Here is a 19780-nt window from a genome sequence, read left to right as displayed (position 1 = left end):
CAACAAAAAAGATGATTTCCCTTTGGGTTTTCTTGCTTCGGCTTTCCAATAGTCTGCTAAATCACTAACAAAAAAAACATATAATTCCCAAACTGCTTCAGACAAAAAATTCACCTTTAATTTGTTTGGTGGGACGAGAGACAACTGCATTAATTGTTTTGCAGGTGAGCGGACCCCCTTCTTTTCCCCTTGCTATTTACCTTCGCTTACTTTTTCTGAGTGCCAACTCCCTTTGCTGTTTCCTCCCTCAGATCACCGTGGATCCCCCAGAATCGGACAACGACGTTAATGCCTCTGGACATAACCCGGAACACGACTTCGTTCTACCAGGGTTCCATTTTACACCGGGTCTTTAAGATTCGTGTTTAAAATCGATCCCTTCTATTACCATTGGGCGACATTTGTTATGATCCGCCTCTTTGCCACCCTGGCCTATTGTTCCCAGCTAGCTCACGGGGAAGTCAGGGGTGTTTCCGACCCGATAAGCCAGGGGACGGATTGAACAAAATTGAACGCTCTTCTTCTCGCTCTCGTCCCACCCAACTACCGTTTTCTATTCACTCACGACTCTTTTCAAATTTTCCATTTTATATCCATTATATTTTCTTATTTATCTTGAACATTTTTAATTAATAATCTAGGTTTATATAAAGGAAACAAATACTAACACAAAAATACTAACAACAAAATAAACCCTATTTCGGCCGAGTTGGCAGCCCCCTTTGATAGAAGTTGTTGCTTCCTGATGCTTGCTGATGTTTACGTTTAATCGTGGTGTTTTTTTATATGATCGTGATATATTGTTTAATTGTGGGTCGGACGGGTGTAGATGTGTGAAATGTGGTGATGTTATGAATGAGGGTATACATGCGTGGGTTGTGTGTGATGTGGGTGGATGAAGGTGGGTGTGTGTGAATCGTGTGTGTGTATTGCTGCTTTGATGTCCGGATTCTTTCCCCGGGGGGGGCTGGTGTGTGGGGACAGAAACGTGTCTCCAGTCGGTGCTCCGCTGACGTTTCTTGCTGCCGGTGCTCCGCTGACGGTTCTCGCATCAGTTTTCCGGCCTGGCCAGTACCGGGATGCTGCTGCCGATGTCCGCCGCTTCTGCTGATGTTGATGCCTGCCGCTGATGTCTTGGTGGGATCGTCGTCTCCACGATCACCAATTTTGTTTCCTTTTTTTCTTTTTAGGGCACGTGCGGCCTCTCCTCTTCTCCACCGGAAACTCTCTTTTTCTTTCTTCCTCGCCCCGTTTCCTATTCTCCCACGCAACTCTGCCCCTGCTTCCCAGGATCCACTATAGATGCCGCTGTCTGTTTCTTCTCCAGCCCTGATACCTATCGGCTCTCTCCGAAACCGCCCATAACAAGGTACCACCGATTGATAAGCAACAAGTGTTCAAGTAGCATAGCTTGTAGAAAATTGATTCGGCAAGTGAATAAAACTATGTGTTCAGGACTAAAAGTTTTAGCTAGGGAGAAATATTTAACCGAATATCAAAATCGAAGAATATGATCATAGACAGAAAATATTAGCCCATTGCCGACTATTGGGTATTTTAATACCCTCCACGAAAATTATGAATCTAGAAGAGATTAGTGGTCTTTTTTGTTAAGTAAAGATGAATGATAGGATGGATCTACAAGAAGAATTCTTATTATTATTAGTATTTTTTTCTGCGGCTTAATTAAAATTGTTATCCTGTTTAAAAAGGGGTTTTAAGTGGGCTATGTTCGTTTTTTCATCGGTATATTTACGGTATATTTTGAATCGGTAATGGCAAGGCTGACAACATTTAAATCCTTGTCGCTCACATTCAAAAAATTTATATTTGGCGCGCACCACTCGTATCCAGTCGATAGTATCGTGTTGCGTGCAATAATTACTTGTAAGCCGTACTTTAGTCAAAATACAATACTTATAAGCAATTTAAAGTTGTTAATAATGTAGAAAATGTATTCAACGATGGGATGAAGCTAAGAGGGCAAAGCTGAGAACTCTATATAGCTTTTAATATTCCACGGAAGATCAAAAACGAGGAATATGTAAAATAGAATTTGAATTCGTCAGCATATTTACGGTATATTTTTTAAATGAGACGGTATACTTCGGTATATTTCTAAGGGTCGGACGGTATATTTTAACGATAAATTCGCGGTCACACTGCCTCTAATGTACGTGGCTTAGAACAACAAATTCCAAAGTTAACAAAAACCCTTTTAGAGAGTGCTAAAATTTCATATATTTCAATACAAACAGGCCGAACAAACCGCCGGTAAGGCCAACAGAGCTACATGAATTGTAAGTGGGAGCTTGCGGGACGGGACCCAGCATCGTCATCTATTTGTTTCTGTCGCATCTTCTTCATTTGCCTGCAAAAACAACAAAGACAAAACATCCTTTCACTTTTCTATTCTCCGTTCTCTTGCTCCTGAGCACACGACATTATTCTAGGTGTGTGCGGTTGTGAGTGGTTTCAGGTGATAATTCAGCTGATTTCTTGTGCGTTACGTTACTCAATGGCAGCAGCCGCCGATTTTTACCGTCCCTCCCGTACCGTCCCGCCAGAATAAGTTCGCAATTTGCAAAGGAAAACCAAAAATGGCGCAAGACAACAAATGTTGTGTTTGTTTCGTTTGTCAAGTTTATCATATGTATGGACATGTATGATATGTATGAATAAAAACTTGAATTCATTTCATTGTTTGCCGCTAAAAATAAACGATTTTAGAATCTGTTGTTTGGTGTCAACCACGTTATGTAAAAATAGAAAGATCAGCTGTTGAACAACAAAGATAGTTGAATATTCCCTGGCTTCCACCCACCATATAACGTCGACTACGATTTCCAACGAAATTCACATGCTTTTCGATAGGGAGCTAGTATTTCATCATCCTGGGCTTCACATTTCCCCAAACCGCTCTTCAAATTGCATCAGCCTATGCGCTGGGGTATAAAGGCAGGGGCCGTCGCTTCTTTGCGTTTACTTCGCAATCGAGATGCAAGCAAGCTGCACGCGTAACCAGACACTGCCTTTACTCAGCCAGATGGGCGTAGGATAGGTCAGGCTCGGGGTCGAGCTCAGACTAGTAATTCTCATCTGACCAGCCGCATGTGCTTCTTCCACTTTTTCCCATTGCAGAATCAATCAAACATCACGCATCAGCATCATCCCGCACTCACGCAGACACATCTGAAAGGAAATGATTCCAAGGATACAGTAGACCGTGATCCTAACACTAGACAGCAACCAATGCATAGCAATAGTATGAATAACATACAGAGCGTCCCGCCACCCCCCGTGGCTGGTGCGGGCGTGGGCGTGGGCATTAAGACGGCCCGCAGCAACATCTTCAACGTGGATGGTTTGCCGCAGCAGATGGCCAGCCTGACCATCGACTACTCCAGCATTCGAGGCAAGGATGTGCTGGTGGAGCCGAATGAGGGTCAAATGGAGCTGCTCCAGAAGCGGCTCCTTGATCGCATAGCGGACAATTGTGGGGAGGCCATCTACGAGATTGGCGTTGGCGAGGGTGAGTCATATTTCCGGTTCAATGGCCCGTACATGTGACTCCCTGTTCCGACTCCTCCGCAGATGGCAGCGATAAGGAGCTGAATCCGGAGCAATTCGATGCCTCCGTGAGCACGTTGCATCTGCTGGCAGCCAACATTGATGCCGACGTGGTCAAGCTGCGTGAGCGGCGGTCAGAAAAGGGACAGACGGCCCAGTTTCTCATACGGAAGCACATCGAGACGACCGATTTCATGGAGATACGGTAAGCAAAACGAGTGACTATTGGCGACCATTCCGAATCTAACATTCGAATCTTCCAGAGTGGCCGTTGTGGGTAATGTGGACGCTGGCAAGTCCACCCTGCTGGGCGTGCTCACCCATGGGGAGCTGGACAATGGACGCGGTCATGCGCGCCAGCGACTCTTTCGGCACAAGCACGAAATTGAGAGCGGACGGACCAGCTCCGTGGGCAACGACATACTGGGCTTCGATGGGGTGGGCAACGTGGTCAACAAGCCGGATCATGGACACCTGGACTGGGTCAAAATCTGCGAGAACTCTGCCAAGGTCATCACCTTCATCGATCTGGCAGGGCACGAGAGCTACCTTAAAACCACAGTCTTCGGCATGACTGGACATGCTCCAGACTTCGGGATGTTGATGGTGAGACTTCTACCCCTGCCTGGCACTCTATGGAACTGCCCATTTATCCCCCCTCGTTTCAGATCGGGGCTAATGCTGGCATCATTGGAATGACCAAAGAGCACTTAGGCTTGGCCCTGGCCCTGGCCGTGCCCGTCTTCGTGGTGGTCACTAAGATCGACATGTGTCCTGCCAACGTGTTGCTAGACAACATGAAGATGCTATTTAAGATGCTCAAGTCGCAGGGGTGCCGCAAGGTGCCCGTGGTGGTGCGCACCCAGGACGACGTCGTCCTTAGTGCCACGAACTTCGTCAACGAGCGTCTGTGCCCCATTTTCCAGGTGTCCAATGTGACCGGAGACAACCTGAAGCTGTTGAAAACGTTCCTTAATCTGCTGAGCACGCGGATGGCCGGCTCCGAGAGTCTACCAGCCGAGTTCCAGATCGACGATGTCTACTCTGTGCCAGGCGTCGGCACGGTAGTCTCGGGAACTTGCCTCCAAGGCACCATCAAGTTGAACGACGGTCTCATGCTTGGCCCTGATGCAGTGGGGGCCTTCGTGCCGATCACTATCAAGAGCATACACCGGAAGAGGATGAACGTGGCACGCGTGCGCTGTGGTCAGACGGCAAGCTTCGCCCTGAAGAAGATAAAGCGGGCCTACCTGAGGAAGGGGATGGTGATGGTGTCGCCGGACTTGAAGCCCCAGGCCTGCTGGGAGTTCGAGGGAGAGATTCTGGTGCTCCATCACCCCACCACCATTTCAGCCAGATACCAGGCGATGGTCCATTGCGGCAGCATACGCCAGACGGCATCCATCATACACATGTCGCGTGACTGCCTCCGCACGGGCGACAAGGCCCAAGTGAAGTTCCGCTTCATCAAGCAGCCGGAGTACATACGACCCGGTCAGCGTCTGGTATTCCGCGAGGGACGCACCAAGGCAGTGGGTAACATCCTGCGACCTATGCCCCACGCAGCCGCTTCTCCTTACCGCCCCAAGCCTGCCAAGATGCAATCCCGATCTCAGAACGGCGGAAGCAATGGCACCAACAATCGACTGCAGGGCCAGGGAAGCTCCTCCGGAGCTAGTTGCAGCAAAGACTGTGGCGAGGAGAAGCTGAATGGCGACAAGCGCGAGGGCGGCAGCCGTCGAGGCGGCAAGCGGAAACGAAACAATCGCCCGCCACTGCCCGGGACGAATCAATCCAACGGCTCTGCAGCCCTAACGCTACCGCTTCCCGGCGGCGAGGCACCGTCCTCGGCTGCCTCCACGGCGTGCCCGGAGTGAGAACCGTTTCCTTTGTTCTTTCTAGTCCTGTAAGCAAATGTATTTGAAAAACTCTGCCAAAGTCCGGCGACCCAATTAGTTAAAAAGTTGAAAAGATAGAAACTATTTTGCTACTGGAATCCAAAAAATAGACATTTGGCCTGTAATAAATTGGACCGTTTTCCGTTCTCGTCCACTCCACTGTCAAATGAGGTGACAAATCGAATTTGTTCTTCTCTTCCTAGACTTAAGATTCACCGATTTCACTGCACATTGAATTTATTATTATTCCCGATACTCAAAATGAGTATTGGGGTATATTAGATTTGTGGTAAAAGTGGATGTGTGTAACGTCCAGAAGGAATCGTTTCCTACCCCATAAAGTATATATATTCTTGATCAGCATCAATAGCCGAGTCGATTGAGCCCTGTCTGTCTGTCCGTCCGTCCGTCTGTCCGTCCCCTTCAGCACCTAGTGCTCAAAGACTATAAGAGCTAGAGCAACGATGTTTTGGATCCAGACTTCTGTGATATGTCACTGCTACAAAAATATTTCAAAACTTCGCCCCGCCCACTTCCGCCCCCACAAAGGACGAAAATCTGTGGCATCCACATTTTTAAAGACACAATAAAACCAAAAACGCAGAATCGTGGAGGATGACTATATGTTCTAGAGTGTAAAATCTCAACCAGATCGTATAATTATTATAGCCAGAATCAAGAAAACAATTTCATTCTTTCTCGCTCTGTCTCTCTCTAACACACAGGTTTCATGGTCGGTTTTGCCAATTGCAAAATATGAGTTCAAGGATCTCAGAACCTATAAGAGCCAGAGCAACCAAATTTGGTATCCACACTCCTGTGATATCGGACCTTGACCGTTTCGTGTCCAAATTTCGCCACACCCCCTTCCGCCCCCGCAAAGGACGAAAAACTGGGGCATCCACAAATCTCAGAGACTATTAGGGCTAGTGTAACCAAATTTGGTATCCGCACTTCTGTTAGATCTCACTATAAAACGTATATCTCAGAATTTCGCCCCACCCCCCTCCGCCCCCACAAAGGACGAAAATCTGTTGCAACCACAATATTGCACATTTGAGAAAACTAAAAACGCAGAATCATAGATAATGACCATATCTATCAGATTGCTGAATCTGGACCAGATCAGATAATTTTTATAGCCAAAAGGAACAAATCAATTTGCACTGGCTTCGCAGCGCCCGACGTCACGCTCAGACTGATTTTCTGTCTCTCTCGCACGCACTCTTTGTCGTGTCGTTTAACATTAGCTGCGTCTGCCGGAGGAGAGCCATACTGACTTAGTATCGGGTATAACTGTAGAGTTGCGGTGTCCGCAGCAACTCACAACGTTCCCCCTCGTTTTTGACTATAAATATAAGTTACTTAACGGAGAAGATAATGGACATTAAACAAGTGATTTCACAACTTAGATCTGCTGCTTTATTGATTCCTCTATCTCTTCGGAGTTTCCTGAAAGGTTCCTAGAGTATGTCTGACTATAATTTTGCTTTCCCCGTTTCTATTTACAGATGCCAACGTCGCCGGATGTCTAGTCTTTCTTGTTTTTCAGATCCTTCTTCACACCCTCCAGCTCCTGTTTTACATTGTTCTTGAACATACTGATGAAGGACCTGAAATGCACAAAGGATTATAAGACTATAGTCGCTGTCTTGGGGGTCTGTCCTGCTGCTGTACTCACTTGAACCGCTCCGGCGTCATCACGTGCAGCCCCTGCTCCCTGGCCAGGCTCTTGGTGCGGTACATGAGGGAGACGACCAGCTGTGCAGCCCGACGCATGGGATAGCTGTCTGCCATGCGCTGGATAAGCTGCTCATTGTTGGCCAGATACCGCATCAGTAGTCGCAGTACCATCGCGCGTGCTCCTGTGCCGTGCCCCTAGAATTCCGTGTCCTTGTACTTGCGTATGAGCTGCTGCTTCAGCTTAAGTTGATTCCGCAGCAGTTCGAGACGTTGCAACTGCTCGTCTTTGTTGTAGTCGATGCCGGGAGCTGCCTTATTTGCTTGCGCGCGGACTCGAAACGCTTCTGCAGTTCAAAGATCTGCAAAGTTTAATATATTGAGTTACATCTATACTTTATCTCTGGGCTATGCTCTTCCCACCTTGTGGTTGCAGACCTGGGACTCGCGCCGCTTCACAGCGTTTTCAAGTGGATCGTTTTCAAGTGGATCCTTTTCCACGCTGAAAGAGATAAATGCATATACATATACATATATTATGTAAGAGATTCGAGTGAATTGCGCCTTTCGGAAATATGTACATATGTACGAACATTTCGAACATTGCCACCGCGGACACCGCAGAACCTACCAGCGCACCACGTCGTAGATGATCGGCAGAATCTGGATGTCCAGTTGGTCGACCGTCAGCTGGCACTGGGTGCCGATGCCGTTGGAGGTCTGCGTCTCCTGCGATATAGTCGGCTTGAAGGGCGAGTTGGAGGTTTGCACGAGTCCGTCGGCTGTAAGGATGGGTTTTCTGTCCACGATTTGATTGTTTGGCGACAATTCCATTATAAAAGAAGAAAATCTCAATGCCATCGTCGTCTCGTATAATCGAACTTAGCCCACTTAAGCCCCCTCTATTTAAACAGTTCAACGACTTGACGTAAATGCGGAAGATATATAAATGGCGGAAAATAAAATTACATGGATGCATTATTTGTGGTGTATAAAGGTAACTTATTAATTAATATGTTCCAGTCCCACCTGAACGATAGGTGGCCAGGGCTGAGGGCGACGCGCCATCTAGCGTAAGTCCAGGGAGGCTCGATGGTGTATTGGGACATCGGGGGGAGCTGGAGCCGTACTGGGGATATAAGTAATAGAATAGGATTAGTTATATGTATTAGTAAGGGAAAAAGGGGTGAGTACGGAAAAAGCGGGCTAGAAAATAGGTTGTAATGCAGAAAATTTTACTCACAGCCGGCAAGGAATATAGCCACCAGAACCGGGCCAGAAGGTTTCCTGGAGAGGAACACTGGAGTTCGAGAAAGTCGACTGCAGAAAAGAAGACTGTCCAACGGAACCTGAGTGAGTTCGTTCCAGTTGCGCGTGTGTGAGCCAAGTAGCGCCGGACGTGTGAAGGGGGAGGGTGAAAGAGGACGATTTAGCTGCCAGGGCGATTCTAGCCACACCGCACGATCGTTGCATCGCCTTCCAGTGCGTGCCACACGTTTGGTCTCATTCACCACGTAAAAACCCGAAACCCTATTCACACACACACACGCGCACACGTATACACGGACCTATATAAATTTAGGGCTGACCGGCCACGGCCAGCGATCGCCCCCGTCGTTTTAACTTAAAGGGAAAAAAACATAATCCGCACTCCAAACACCGTTCCACATTAAATGTTATTTTTTTCTGTGTGTTGTCCTTTATTTAGTATTTAGTATTAGCTTAAACCGTGTTCGGAGCAGAACCCAGCCGATTAGCTGCTTGCCAAATAGCACCTAATTCTTGGCCCTCAGCCGCTTATTTTGTTTGTTACTTATGTCTATGTCACTCATTTGTTTGTTAAAGCTTTGCGCGTGCTTGCCCTGCTAAACGCTCTCTGCCAGCTCGCTCTTCGCTATCTCCGCTTTGCGTCTGCCTACCGACGTCGGCCGAGCGAAGCTGCGCTTAGCGATCGGAGCGGCAATGTAAAGGGCAGGCAAGCCACACTTGCAATTTGGATGTCACGCATTAAAGAACATATCGTAATTTTATTTCTGCGCCGAGTTTTATTTAATTCGAAATAATTAGTCGGCCGATTGGGGATAAAAAACATTATCTCCACATAAAATTTGGTGACCCCGACGTGATCTCTGAGTTGCAGTGTCAATTAATAATCATTCGCGATCGACATTTGTTAGCCCTAGCAAATTTTCGGCGGTTAAGCACAATTCGGTGCTAAAACACACTTACATACACGGTTTGCTGGCTATTAATTTCTCTGTCGCGACAATTCGGTCCGTGCAGTGCGGTAGGCAGTGCAGCGAACTCACTAATACACACAAGCGGAGTACAAAGCGGAATCGGACAGCTCGCACAGCCGCACAGCTAAAGGCATTAGCTGTAATCCCTTTGCTTTCGGTTCCCACGTTTATACGTATACAGGGTGTCTTTTTCGGTCGTGCTGAGTGACTCTTTTAAAACCTCAACATGGCAGCACCTGAGCCTACCAATGTCGCGAACGCAGCAATGCCGAGTGATGTAGATTTCTACAAGCACAAGGCCGAGTCCATCGCGCGCCAACTAAAGGCCATGGATCGCTTTCTTACCAAGGAAGAGCTTGCCGAGTTAGATGAGGCAGAACTTCAAGCTCGCTTAGAGCAAATCGAGCGAATGAATGCGGATTTCGATGCCGCTCAAACGAGCCTTGAAAGGCTGGATTTCCTGCAGTTAGCCCATGATGCCCGGCTGGACTTTTCGAATGTTTATGTCAAGGTTAGGTCCAGGCTGTCGCGGGAGTTGATGGCTGCTCGCACGGTAAATGTTGCCAATTCAACGGCTCGGCCTACTCTCGAGGGGAATTCGTCGTTGTTCGCCTATACTAGTATAGGCCGTTCTCGAATGCCCGAGTTGCAGCTTCCGCGATTCTGTGGGAACTACATGGATTGGCCAGAATTCCACTCGATGTTCTCGACAATGGTGCACAAAGACCATCGTATACCAATCATCGAAAAATTCCAATATCTTCGTGGATGTCTAGATGGTGCTGCGCTGGATACGATTCGATCCTTGGAACTTTCTGAGGAGAATTACGACAAGGCGTTGAATTTGCTAATGTTGCGATTCGATAATAAACTGTTACATTTTCAGGCACACGTCAAGGCTATTTTCGGGCTGCAAGGGGTGGAGAAGGGCTCAGCTATCGGCTTGCGCGCGCTCAGCGACAAAATCAACTCGCACTTGCGTGCACTTCAGACCTTGGCGACCCCGCAGGAGATTTCGGATGGGTTGCTGATCTTCATCATAGGCACGAAATTGGACCACAAGACCAAGGATAAATGGGAAGGGAACTTGCCGATGTCAGGATTGCCTCGGTGGTCAAGCATGGCCTCATTCTTGGAAGCAAGATGTCGGATGCTGAAAAATTTGGGATCGGCTATGGTAAAAATTCCTAGCCAGCAGGTGGGAGACAGTAAACCTAGCACCCTAATCACCTCCATTAACGATCATAATAGCTCAACATGCAAGTATTGCAAATCCTCCGATCACTACATATCCCGATGCCAGGCATTTCTAGATCTCCCTGTTTTTTCTCGATACAAGGAGGTGAAGAAGCGCCATTTATGTCTAAACTGCCTCAACAAAGGCCATTCATTGCAACGCTGCAAGTCAGGGGCATGTAGAAATTGCCAAGCCAAGCATCACATACTGCTCCACATGCAGTCGGGCGCTGACGCTGAGTTGCCGTCGCCGAGCACGGAATCGACCCAGCATGATCCTGCAAGTGCCCTAGTAGCAAGCAAATATACTAGCCCTCCCCCCTCTGCCTAGCCAAAACGTGCTGCTAGCTACCGAAATCGTATATGTCAGGGGCCGTTTTGGATCGCTTATTCCATGTCGTGCCATTTTAGATTCCGCTTCTCAGGTTAACTTTATAACATCGAGACTCGCCAATCAGCTGCAGTTAGATCCTCACCCGCCCCACGTTCAAATCGCCGGTATTGGAGATTCAATTCTACCATCCAGCAAGGCTGTAGACATCGTCCTGCAATCTCAAGACAAAAGCTATCACGGTTTCCTCTCTGCAATTATCACTGCCTCAATCACAGGAATGCAGCCTAACTTCGGCCTAGACGCAAAGGATTGGCCAATGCCAAATAATCTAAAACTGGCTGATCCTAATTTCGCCAAGCCCCAGCGTGTCGATCTGTTGATAGGTGCTGGTTTGTTCTTCGAATTAATATGCGTTGGACAGATTCGACTGTCAGACCAATTGCCAACATTGCAGAAGACGAAACTTGGCTGGATAGTGTCAGGAAGTATTAAAAACTCTGAGAAAGCCCGTGCGGCGCTAGCAGCCGTTGAAGATCCCCCTGTCATCTCCGCTTGCGAGACTAATTTGTGCGATATTGTAGGGCGGTTTTGGGAAGTCGATGGAGATTATTTGCCCTCATCAATTTCGGAGGAAGATGTTCATTGCGAACAGCATTTCGTCACAAACTGCATTCGCCTAGATTCCGGAGCTTACTCCGTGCGTTTGCCAACCAAATTCAGTCTAGAGGAATTAGGAGAATCGTATCAAAAGGCGCTACGTAGATTTATCAATTTGGAGAGGAAGCTAGCAAAAAATGCACAGCTTAAGGCAAAATATGTGGAGTTTCGCCAGGAGTATCGTGATTTAGGACACATGTCGCCAGCTTCGTGGCAGTCAGACCTCCCGCAGTACTTCTTGCCTCACCATTGCGTCCACAAGCAGGATAGTACAACCACCAAATTACGCGTAGTGTTCGATGGATCTGCCAAAACAGCGTCTGGAGTATCACTGAATGATGTGCTAATGGCTGGACCCACCATCCAACCTAAAATTCTGATAACTCTGAATCGTTTCCGCTTTTTATACCCGATACTCAAATTGAGTATTGGGGTATATTAGATTTGTGGTAAAAGTGGATGTGTGTAACGTCCCGAAGCAATCGTTTCAGGAATGTCTGTCTGTCCGTCTGTCCGTCCGTCCGTCTGTCCGTCCGTCCGTCTGTCCGTCCCCTTCAGCGCCTAGTGCTCAAAGACTATTAGAGCTATAGCAACGATGTTTTGGATCCAGACTTTTGTGATATGTCACTGCTACAAGAAAATTTCAAACCTTTGCCCCGCCCACTTCCGCTCCCACAAAGGGCGAAAATCTGTGGCATCCACAATTTCGACGATACGAGAAAACCAAAAACGCAGAATCGTAGAAGATGACTATATGTCTTAGAATCGTATAATTATTATAGCCAGAATCAAGAAAACAATTTCATTCTTTCTCGCTCTGTCTCTCTCTAACACACAGGTTTAATGGTCGGTTTTGCCAATTGCAAAATATGAGTTCAAGGATCTCAGAACCCATAAGAGCTAGAGCAACCAAATTTGGTATCCACACTCCTGTGATATCGGACCTTGACCGTTTTGTGTCAAAATTTCGCCACACCCCCTTCCGCCCCCGCAAAGGACGAAAATCTGTGGCATCCACAAATCTCAGAGACTATTAACGCTAGAGTAACCAAATTTAGTATCCGCACTCCTGTTAGATCTCACTATAAAACTTATATCTCAAAATTTCGTCCCACCCCCTTCCGCCCCCACAAAGGACGAAAATCTGTTGCATCCACAATATTGCACATTCGAGAAAACTAAAAACGCAAAATCATAGATAATAACCATATCTATCAGATTGCTGAATCTGGATCAGATCGGATCATTTTTGTAGCCAAAAGCAAGAAATCAATTTGCAGTATCGGGTGTGTGGCGATATTTGCAAAATGTACCGCTGTGTACGCGTTTCCCATCCCGATACGCACGTGCAGTGCATCCTATGGCGCAATGACCCGAAGGAGGAGATTCAGGTGTTCAAGTTGGAGACTGTTACTTACGGAACGAAACCTGCCGCTTTATAGCAATTCGTGCTATGCATCAATTGGCAAATGATGAAGAGTTGCGTTTTCCGCTTGGCGCTGATGTTGTTCGAAGAGATTTCTATGTCGATGATCTCATATCTGGAGGGGACAGCATTGATTCTGTCATCAAGATTCGTCAGCAGGTAAAGGAGCTACTTTCGAAAGGATGTTTTCCCATACGTAAATGGTGTTCCAATGAACCCGCTGCTTTGGAAGGCGTATCAGAGGCGGACCCCGAAAAGTTCCTTACCTTTCATGACGGGACTGAAGTAACCAAGGCGCTTGGTCTAGTTTGGGATCCCACCACGGACAATCTTCTGTTTAGCTTCGCTCACGTCGGAACCGCTGCAGGCCCAATATCGAAGCGTTCGGTCCTGTCTACACTAGCTAGGTTCTACGATCCTCTAGGGCTCATCTCTCCCATCATCACAAAAGCTAAAATATTTATGCAGTCGCTATGGAACGAAAGCCTAAAGTTGAATTGGGACGAAAGCCTGCCCCAGGATCTACATACGACTTGGATTGAGCTGACTTCGCAGTTGTCGATGGTTAAAAACTTTAAGTTTCCACGTTACGTGCTTCGGCAGCAAGCCAGATTAGAAATGCACGCGTTTTGTGATGCGAGCCAAGCAGCATATGGCGCCTGTGTATACATGCGTTCGGAAGCTCTTGGCATTGTGCAAAGTCATCTCTTATGCTCTAAATCCAGAGTCGCGCCCTTGAAAAGTATGACTATCCCCAAGCTTGAGCTATCCGCTGCCCTCGTATTAGCCGAACTAGTGTCCACCATAGTTAAGGGATTATCAGCTCCATGCCAAATACATTGCTGGTCGGATTCGTCCATAGCCCTTGCCTGGATTCGAGAATCACCATTGAATTTTAATATATTTGTTTCTAATCGAGTTCAGCGGATTCAGGAGCTCACCGCTGGAATGACTTGGCATCACGTGCCCACAAAGTTGAATCCTGCCGACATCATATCACGTGGATCCACGCCCGCTGAACTAATGGATAGCAGCCTTTGGATCTCTGGACCACCATTCTTGCGTCTTGAGAGCTCAGAGTGGCCTGCAGGCTTGCAATTGCCGACCGATGTACCAGAACGTCGTCATGCAGCATTGGTTGTTTCAAACGAAAGGGATGTATCGTACGATTGAAAATTTCAAAACTCATTTGGATCCATGCAGCGCGTCTTTGCTTACATATATCGATTCTTCATTCTCAAGGACAAAGGCATAGCGCGGTCGAAGGGTCAACTTACCGTAATCGACATCAAAAATGGTACGCATTTGCTCATAAGGGCAATACAGCAGCAACAATTTTCGGAAGAGATAAGGGCCCTCGCCAGCAAACAGGCCCTACCGCCAAAAAGCACGATGGCCTCACTGAATCCATTTCTGGATAGCTTTGGATTGCTGCGGGTTGGAGGCCGGGCGTTGATTTTTGCGGACCCTGTTATCACAAGTCGGAAGTCAGAAGCAGGCCTCCTATCAAATGTTACATCGCTGTCTTCGTATGCTTTAGCACCAAAGCAACTCATTTGGAAGTCGTTCGGGATCTATCTACAGAATCCTTTCTGGCAGCATTAAGGCGTTTTATAAGTCTACGTCCCAAGCCTCGAATCATCTGGTCAGACAACGCTACAAATTTTGTAGGAGCAAAAAATGAGCTTTTAGAGATTCGGCAAATGTTCCTCAGCGATCCTCATAGTGGAATCGATTGGAAATTAATCCCCACTCGCTCACCTCATTTTGGGGGTTTGTGGGAGGCGGCTGTTAAAGCAGCTAAATATCATTTTCATCGCATCGTCGGGACCTACATTTTTACTCTTGATGAAATTCAGACCTTGTCTTGTGAAATCTCTGCTTTGTTAAATTCCCGTCCGCTTTATGCAATTACAGAAAGTCCCGATGATCTAGATGTGCTCACGCCAAACCCCTTACTCAATGGAGCCTTGAAAGCTGCATTCGACGAGCCAGATGTGACGCATCTCCGGGTCAACCTACTTAGTCGATGGCAGCGGCTGTGTCAAATGAAGCAGGCGTTTTGGAGAAAATGGAGCACGGCGTATCTTTCGATTCTTCAGGAGCGGAGCAAGTGGCGGTCATCGTCTCCAAACATCAAGCTAGGAGCGCTCGTCATGATCAAGGAGGAAACGCTGCCACCATTAAGGTGGCCGCTTGGCCGCATTGAGAGCGTCATCCCAGGAAAAGATGGAACCATCAGAGTAGCCGTTATCCGAACTCAAAGAGGCCTTTTCAAGAGGGCCGTTGGAAAAATAGCGGTTCTGCCCCTTCAGGATGGATCTGTTGAAAGCCTTTGCCTTCCAACGGGGGGTGAATGTTCGGAGCAGAACCCAGCCGATTAGCTGCTTGCCAAATAGCACCTAATTCTTGGCCCTTAGCCGCTTATTTTGTTTGTTACTTATGTCTATGTCACTCATTTGTTTGTTAAAGCTTTGCGCGTGCTTGCCCTGCTAAACGCTCTCTGCCAGCTCGCTCTTCGATATCTCCGCTTTGCGTCTACCGACGTCAGCCGGGCGAAGCTGCGCTCAGCGATCGGCAATGTAAAGGGCAGGCAAGCCACACTTGCAATTTGGATGTCACGCATTAAAGAACATATCGTAATTTTATTTCTGCGCCGAGTTTTATTTAATTCGAAATAATTAGTCGGCCGATTGGGGATAAAAAACATTATCTCCACAAACCGTTTAACGTAAAATCTTGGCCATTGAAAAAAATATGTAAAAACACCAACACCTTTCACGAACCTAAATCTGCGATGAGCTGTTCAGTTCCAGAAGATTAACCCTTAGTGGGTGACGCGGGGGTCCCATCAGTCCACCGTATTTGGTCGAGCGATTTGTGGAAAAATATTGTTTATTGTTTATGTCCCGGGGACCCTTAACAAGAGCTCTTGGTAGGTTAAGTCTCCGTAGGGGCCCGAGTTAAATTAACTCCCGTAAAACTGGATCCACTCATCTACACATATTCCATTACGTATGGGTGAGGGTATCCCTGTTGGTTGAACGAAATTTCAGCAGTTATTTCCGTGTTTGCCTTTGTGTCGAAAGTTTTGGTGTTTCTTTTTGGTTAGTGATAATTTTGAGTATATCTATTTATTAATGAGAAAGATGAAATTGTCAATTTAAAATTATTAAAGCTTGGATATATACTGAAGCATGATGCAGTAAATTTAAAATAGAGGGAGGACGCGTGGCGTAAGCCATGGATTAGGCCAGCCGTTACCGTTCCAGCAGAGGGTGGCCAAAATGAACGTTGTGTTTGGTCACAGGTAGGGCGGGCGCGCGAAGTGATAACACCCAAGCTTCACCCACTTGATAGCCGTCTGTTTATGATTTTCTTTGTCTTTAGGTTGTTGTTAGTTTTGATGTCCCGAGAAGTAGTATGTCTCCTTTTTTGTCTACATTTGGTGGGCAAGGGGAACTACCCAGCCCTGGGGTCGACAGCTAGCCGGCATTGCCCCCTGGGAAACAAGCCAAGTGTAACAAATATTATAACCAGCTTTCGGCTATTACAATTTTTGTGAAAAACGAACTACGCGGGTTACTCTATTGCGATTTGTTATCGATCCGATGCATCCCTGGAATGAACTAGAAGTAGAACTAATAATCAATTCTCTATTGAAGTATTCCGCTGTTTTGCTTAAATACAAAATATGTTACTTATTAGAAAGTTTTACTGTAGCTCTCAGCGAATAAGTCATATAGCCAAGTCAAATAAGCGAGGCGACTCACTCGGTGTTCGGTTAAATGCCCTGATTCTAAGTTTCAAGTGGTTACATAGTCATAACAGTCTTATCAATGGCAGGGCTGGATAAAAAACATTCGCCGGTTGAAGAACAACACATTTCTGGACATTGATGATGGATCGTCGAGCAGCAGATTGCCACGCAATCCAGAAACACAAAACCTAACACCGGGCAGCGTCATCTCGGCTGTGGGACAGATCCAAGCCTTTCGAGCCGATAACTCCAAGTCGCCATTGCATTTAGCCGAGTTCTATATGTTTGAAGCCGAGCTGGCGCATCTGGATGAGCTGGAGAAGCTAGTGAAATTTATTGAGCAGATGCTTAAGTCCATTACAAATCGCGTACTCGAGACGAGCTCAGAGGACTTGCACTTCTGCCAGCTCAATGCCAACGCTAGCTCGGATCTGCCTTGGCTGATTGTTCCATGGAGGATCATGAGCTACGATGATGTTCTCCACGTGCTCCTGGCCAACAAGGAGAGCCTAAAGACGCTCATCAGCTTGGACGAGGGCTTTACCAAGGACCAGGAACTTTTTCCCACTGCGGCACTCCCGTCTTCGTTGTAGATTGGCCCACCCAGCAAAAGCCTTTTTACATGAAAATCACTCGCAATAATCCGGATCGTGTACACGCCCTAGACCTGCTGATGCCAGCTGTGGGGGAATTGTGTGGTGGCAGCTTGCGTGAGAGCGATGCAGCCACTTTGAGCTCCCATCCACAGTTTCCCAAGGACTTGTCGTGGTATGTGGACCTGCGAAAATACGGAGGGATCCCTACGGGCGGCTTTGGCATGGGCTTTGAGCGATATCTGCAGCTCGTGACGGGTGTTAAGAACATACGGGATGTGATACCATTTCCCCGATATCCACACAGCTGCAAAATGTGATTAATGTGAGTGAAAAACATGTACTTTTTATACCCGATACTCAAAATGAGTATTGGGGTATATTAGATTTGTGGTAAAAGTGGATGTGTGTAACGTCCAGAAGGAATCGTTTCCGACCCCATAAAGTATATATATTCTTGATCAGCATCAATAGCCGAGTCGATTGAGCCCTGTCTGTCTGTCCGCCCGTCCGTCTGTCCGTCCCCTTCAAGAAAACCTTTTTCTTTTTTTCTCGCTCTGTCTCTCTCTAACACACAGGTTTCATGGTCGGTTTTGCCAATTGCAAAATATGAGTTCAAGGATCTCAGAACCTATAAGAGCCAGAGCAACCAAATTTGGTATCCACACTCCTGTGATATCGGACCTTGACCGTTTTGTGTCCAAATTTCGCAACACCCCCTTCCGCCCCCGCAAAGGACGAAAATCTGGGGCATCCACAAATCTCAGAGACTATTAGGGCTAGAGTAACCAAATTTGGTATCCGCACTTCTGTTAGATCTCACTATAAAACGTATATCTCAGAATTTCGCCCCACCCCCTTCCGCCCCACAAAGGACGAAAATCTGTTGCATCCACAATATTGCAGATTCGAGAAAACTAAAAACGCAGAATCATAGATAATGACCATATCTATCAGATTGCTGAATCTGGATCAGATCGGATCATTTTTATACCCAAAAGGAACAAATCAATTTTCACTGGCTACGCAGCGCCCGACGTCACGCTCAGACTGATTTTCTGTCTCTCTCGCACGCACTCTTTGTCGTGTCGTTCAATATTAGCGGCGTCTGCCGGAGGAGAGCCATACTGACTAAGTATCGGGTATAACTGTAGAGTTGCGGTGTCCGCAGCAACTCACAACGTTCCCCCTCGTTTGCTATAAAAACATTAAATACCTGGGATTTATAGTGGGAGGAGGAGCGCTGAAGATGGATCCGGATCGTGTGTCGGCCATTTTGCGCATTCCCGAGCCGCGATCTGTTCGAGAATTGCGTAGTTTCCTGGGAACTGCGGGCTGGTACCGGCGCTTTATGAAAAACTATGCTGATTTGGCCGGTCCGCTCACAGACGCCCTGAAAAAGTCGGGAAATGGAAAGTTTAAATTGACGGAAGAGGCAAAACGAGCCATGGGGGAGCTAAAAGCTGCACTCACCTCGGCACCAGTCCTGGTACACGCGGATTTCAAGCGGCACTTCTACATACAGTGCGACGCCTCACATTATGGGGTAGGAGCCGTACTCTTCCAACGGGATGACGAGCAGAACGAGAGGCCCATAGCGTTTTTCTCTGCCAAACTGAATTGCCACCAAAAAAAACTACAAACTGACAGAGAAGGAGTGTCTGGCAGCCCTCATGGCGATCCTTAAGTTCCGTCCGTACGTAGAGCTTATGCCGTTTACAGTCATAACTGACCACGCCAGTCTCAAATAGCTCATGACCATGAAGAACCTGGATGGTCGCTTAGCTCGTTGGTCCCTTCAACTGCAGGCCTTCGATTTCGGCATAGAACACCGGAAAGGAGCGGACAATGTAGTGGCAGATACATTGTCGCGCAGTATTGAAGAGCTGGAAGTGGATTCGTGTAGTATCCTGGGTTTTGAAACGGTGGAGTTTGAATCTGGAGAATATCAGGAGTTAAGGAAGGAAATAACAGAGAACCAAGACCGCTTACCTGATCTCCAGATTGTTGGCGGCATGATATTCAAGCGCATGCGCTTTGAACGATTGGATGATCAACTGGAGGGCGCCGTCTGGAAATTGTGGGTTCCGAGTTCGCTGACGGCCGCGTTGATAGACAAAGCACATTCGGAAGAGAAGACAGCGCACGGAGGAATCGCGAAAACCTTGCACTTATTGCGTAGGCAGTTTTACTGGCCGAACATGACGATAGAGGTGCGGGATTATATCCGACGGTGCACCGTGTGCAAGGAGTCGAAAACGCCGAATTATCGGATGCAGGTCGGGATGGGGCAAGAAGTGGTCACTGAGCGCCCGTTCCAAAAACTTTATATTGAGTTTTTGGGCAAATATCCGCGGTCAAAGAACGGTCAGGCGTGGATATTTAT

The 19780-nt window shown here is 47.2% G+C and overlaps 2 protein-coding genes and 2 pseudogenes across 3 annotated transcripts; 2 read left to right on the top strand and 2 right to left on the bottom strand.

Moving 5' to 3' along the window:
* The first annotated feature begins 2162 nt into the window (after positions 1-2162).
* On the top strand, positions 2163-5652 carry LOC117185758 (GTP-binding protein 1-like). Of its 2 annotated transcripts, none has more exons than XM_033395872.1 (5): positions 2163-2300; positions 3142-3532; positions 3595-3775; positions 3834-4176; positions 4239-5652. In XM_033395872.1, the coding sequence occupies exons 2-5, from the start codon at positions 3253-3255 to the stop codon at positions 5445-5447; spliced, it is 2013 nt and encodes a 670-aa protein (XP_033251763.1). In that variant the 5' UTR covers positions 2163-2300; positions 3142-3252; the 3' UTR covers positions 5448-5652. The 2 variants fall into 2 exon arrangements, with proteins under 2 accessions (XP_033251763.1, XP_017148752.2); XM_017293263.2 differs by having other exon boundaries at positions 2166-2274.
* Positions 5653-6864: 1212 nt separating this feature from the next.
* On the bottom strand, positions 6865-7344 carry LOC108159734 (protein NCBP2AS2 homolog). The gene is made up of 2 exons (XM_017293269.2): positions 7150-7344; positions 6865-7081 (listed from the first exon to the last, which is right to left on the bottom strand). Exons 1-2 carry the CDS (start codon positions 7320-7322, stop codon positions 7000-7002), a joined length of 255 nt encoding a protein of 84 aa, XP_017148758.2. The 5' UTR covers positions 7323-7344; the 3' UTR covers positions 6865-6999.
* On the bottom strand, positions 7323-8024 carry LOC117191736 (annotated as a pseudogene).
* An 8628-nt stretch (positions 8025-16652) lies between these two features.
* LOC117191461 lies at positions 16653-17742 on the top strand (annotated as a pseudogene).
* Positions 17743-19780: the final 2038 nt, after the last annotated feature.

This window comes from Drosophila miranda, assembly GCF_003369915.1.
Source record: "Drosophila miranda strain MSH22 chromosome Y unlocalized genomic scaffold, D.miranda_PacBio2.1 Contig_Y1_pilon, whole genome shotgun sequence".
Lineage (NCBI taxonomy): Eukaryota > Metazoa > Arthropoda > Insecta > Diptera > Drosophilidae > Drosophila > Drosophila miranda.
This window is presented reverse-complemented; position numbering and strand designations above follow the sequence as displayed.

Bases quoted from the DNA above. Each gene is read 5' to 3' on its own strand.
- LOC117185758 (XM_033395872.1), top strand. From the start codon at position 3,253: ATGCATAGCAATAGTATGAATAACATACAGAGCGTCCCGCCACCCCCC. The intron at 3,533-3,594 runs GTGAGTCATATT...ACTCCTCCGCAG, and splicing joins CGAGATTGGCGTTGGCGAGG to ATGGCAGCGATAAGGAGCTG. The intron at 4,177-4,238 runs GTGAGACTTCTA...CCCTCGTTTCAG, and splicing joins CAGACTTCGGGATGTTGATG to ATCGGGGCTAATGCTGGCAT.
- LOC108159734 (XM_017293269.2), bottom strand. From the start codon at position 7,322: ATGGTACTGCGACTACTGATGCGGTATCTGGCCAACAATGAGCAGCTT. The intron at 7,082-7,149 runs GTGAGTACAGCA...TGTGCATTTCAG, and splicing joins ATGACGCCGGAGCGGTTCAA to GTCCTTCATCAGTATGTTCA.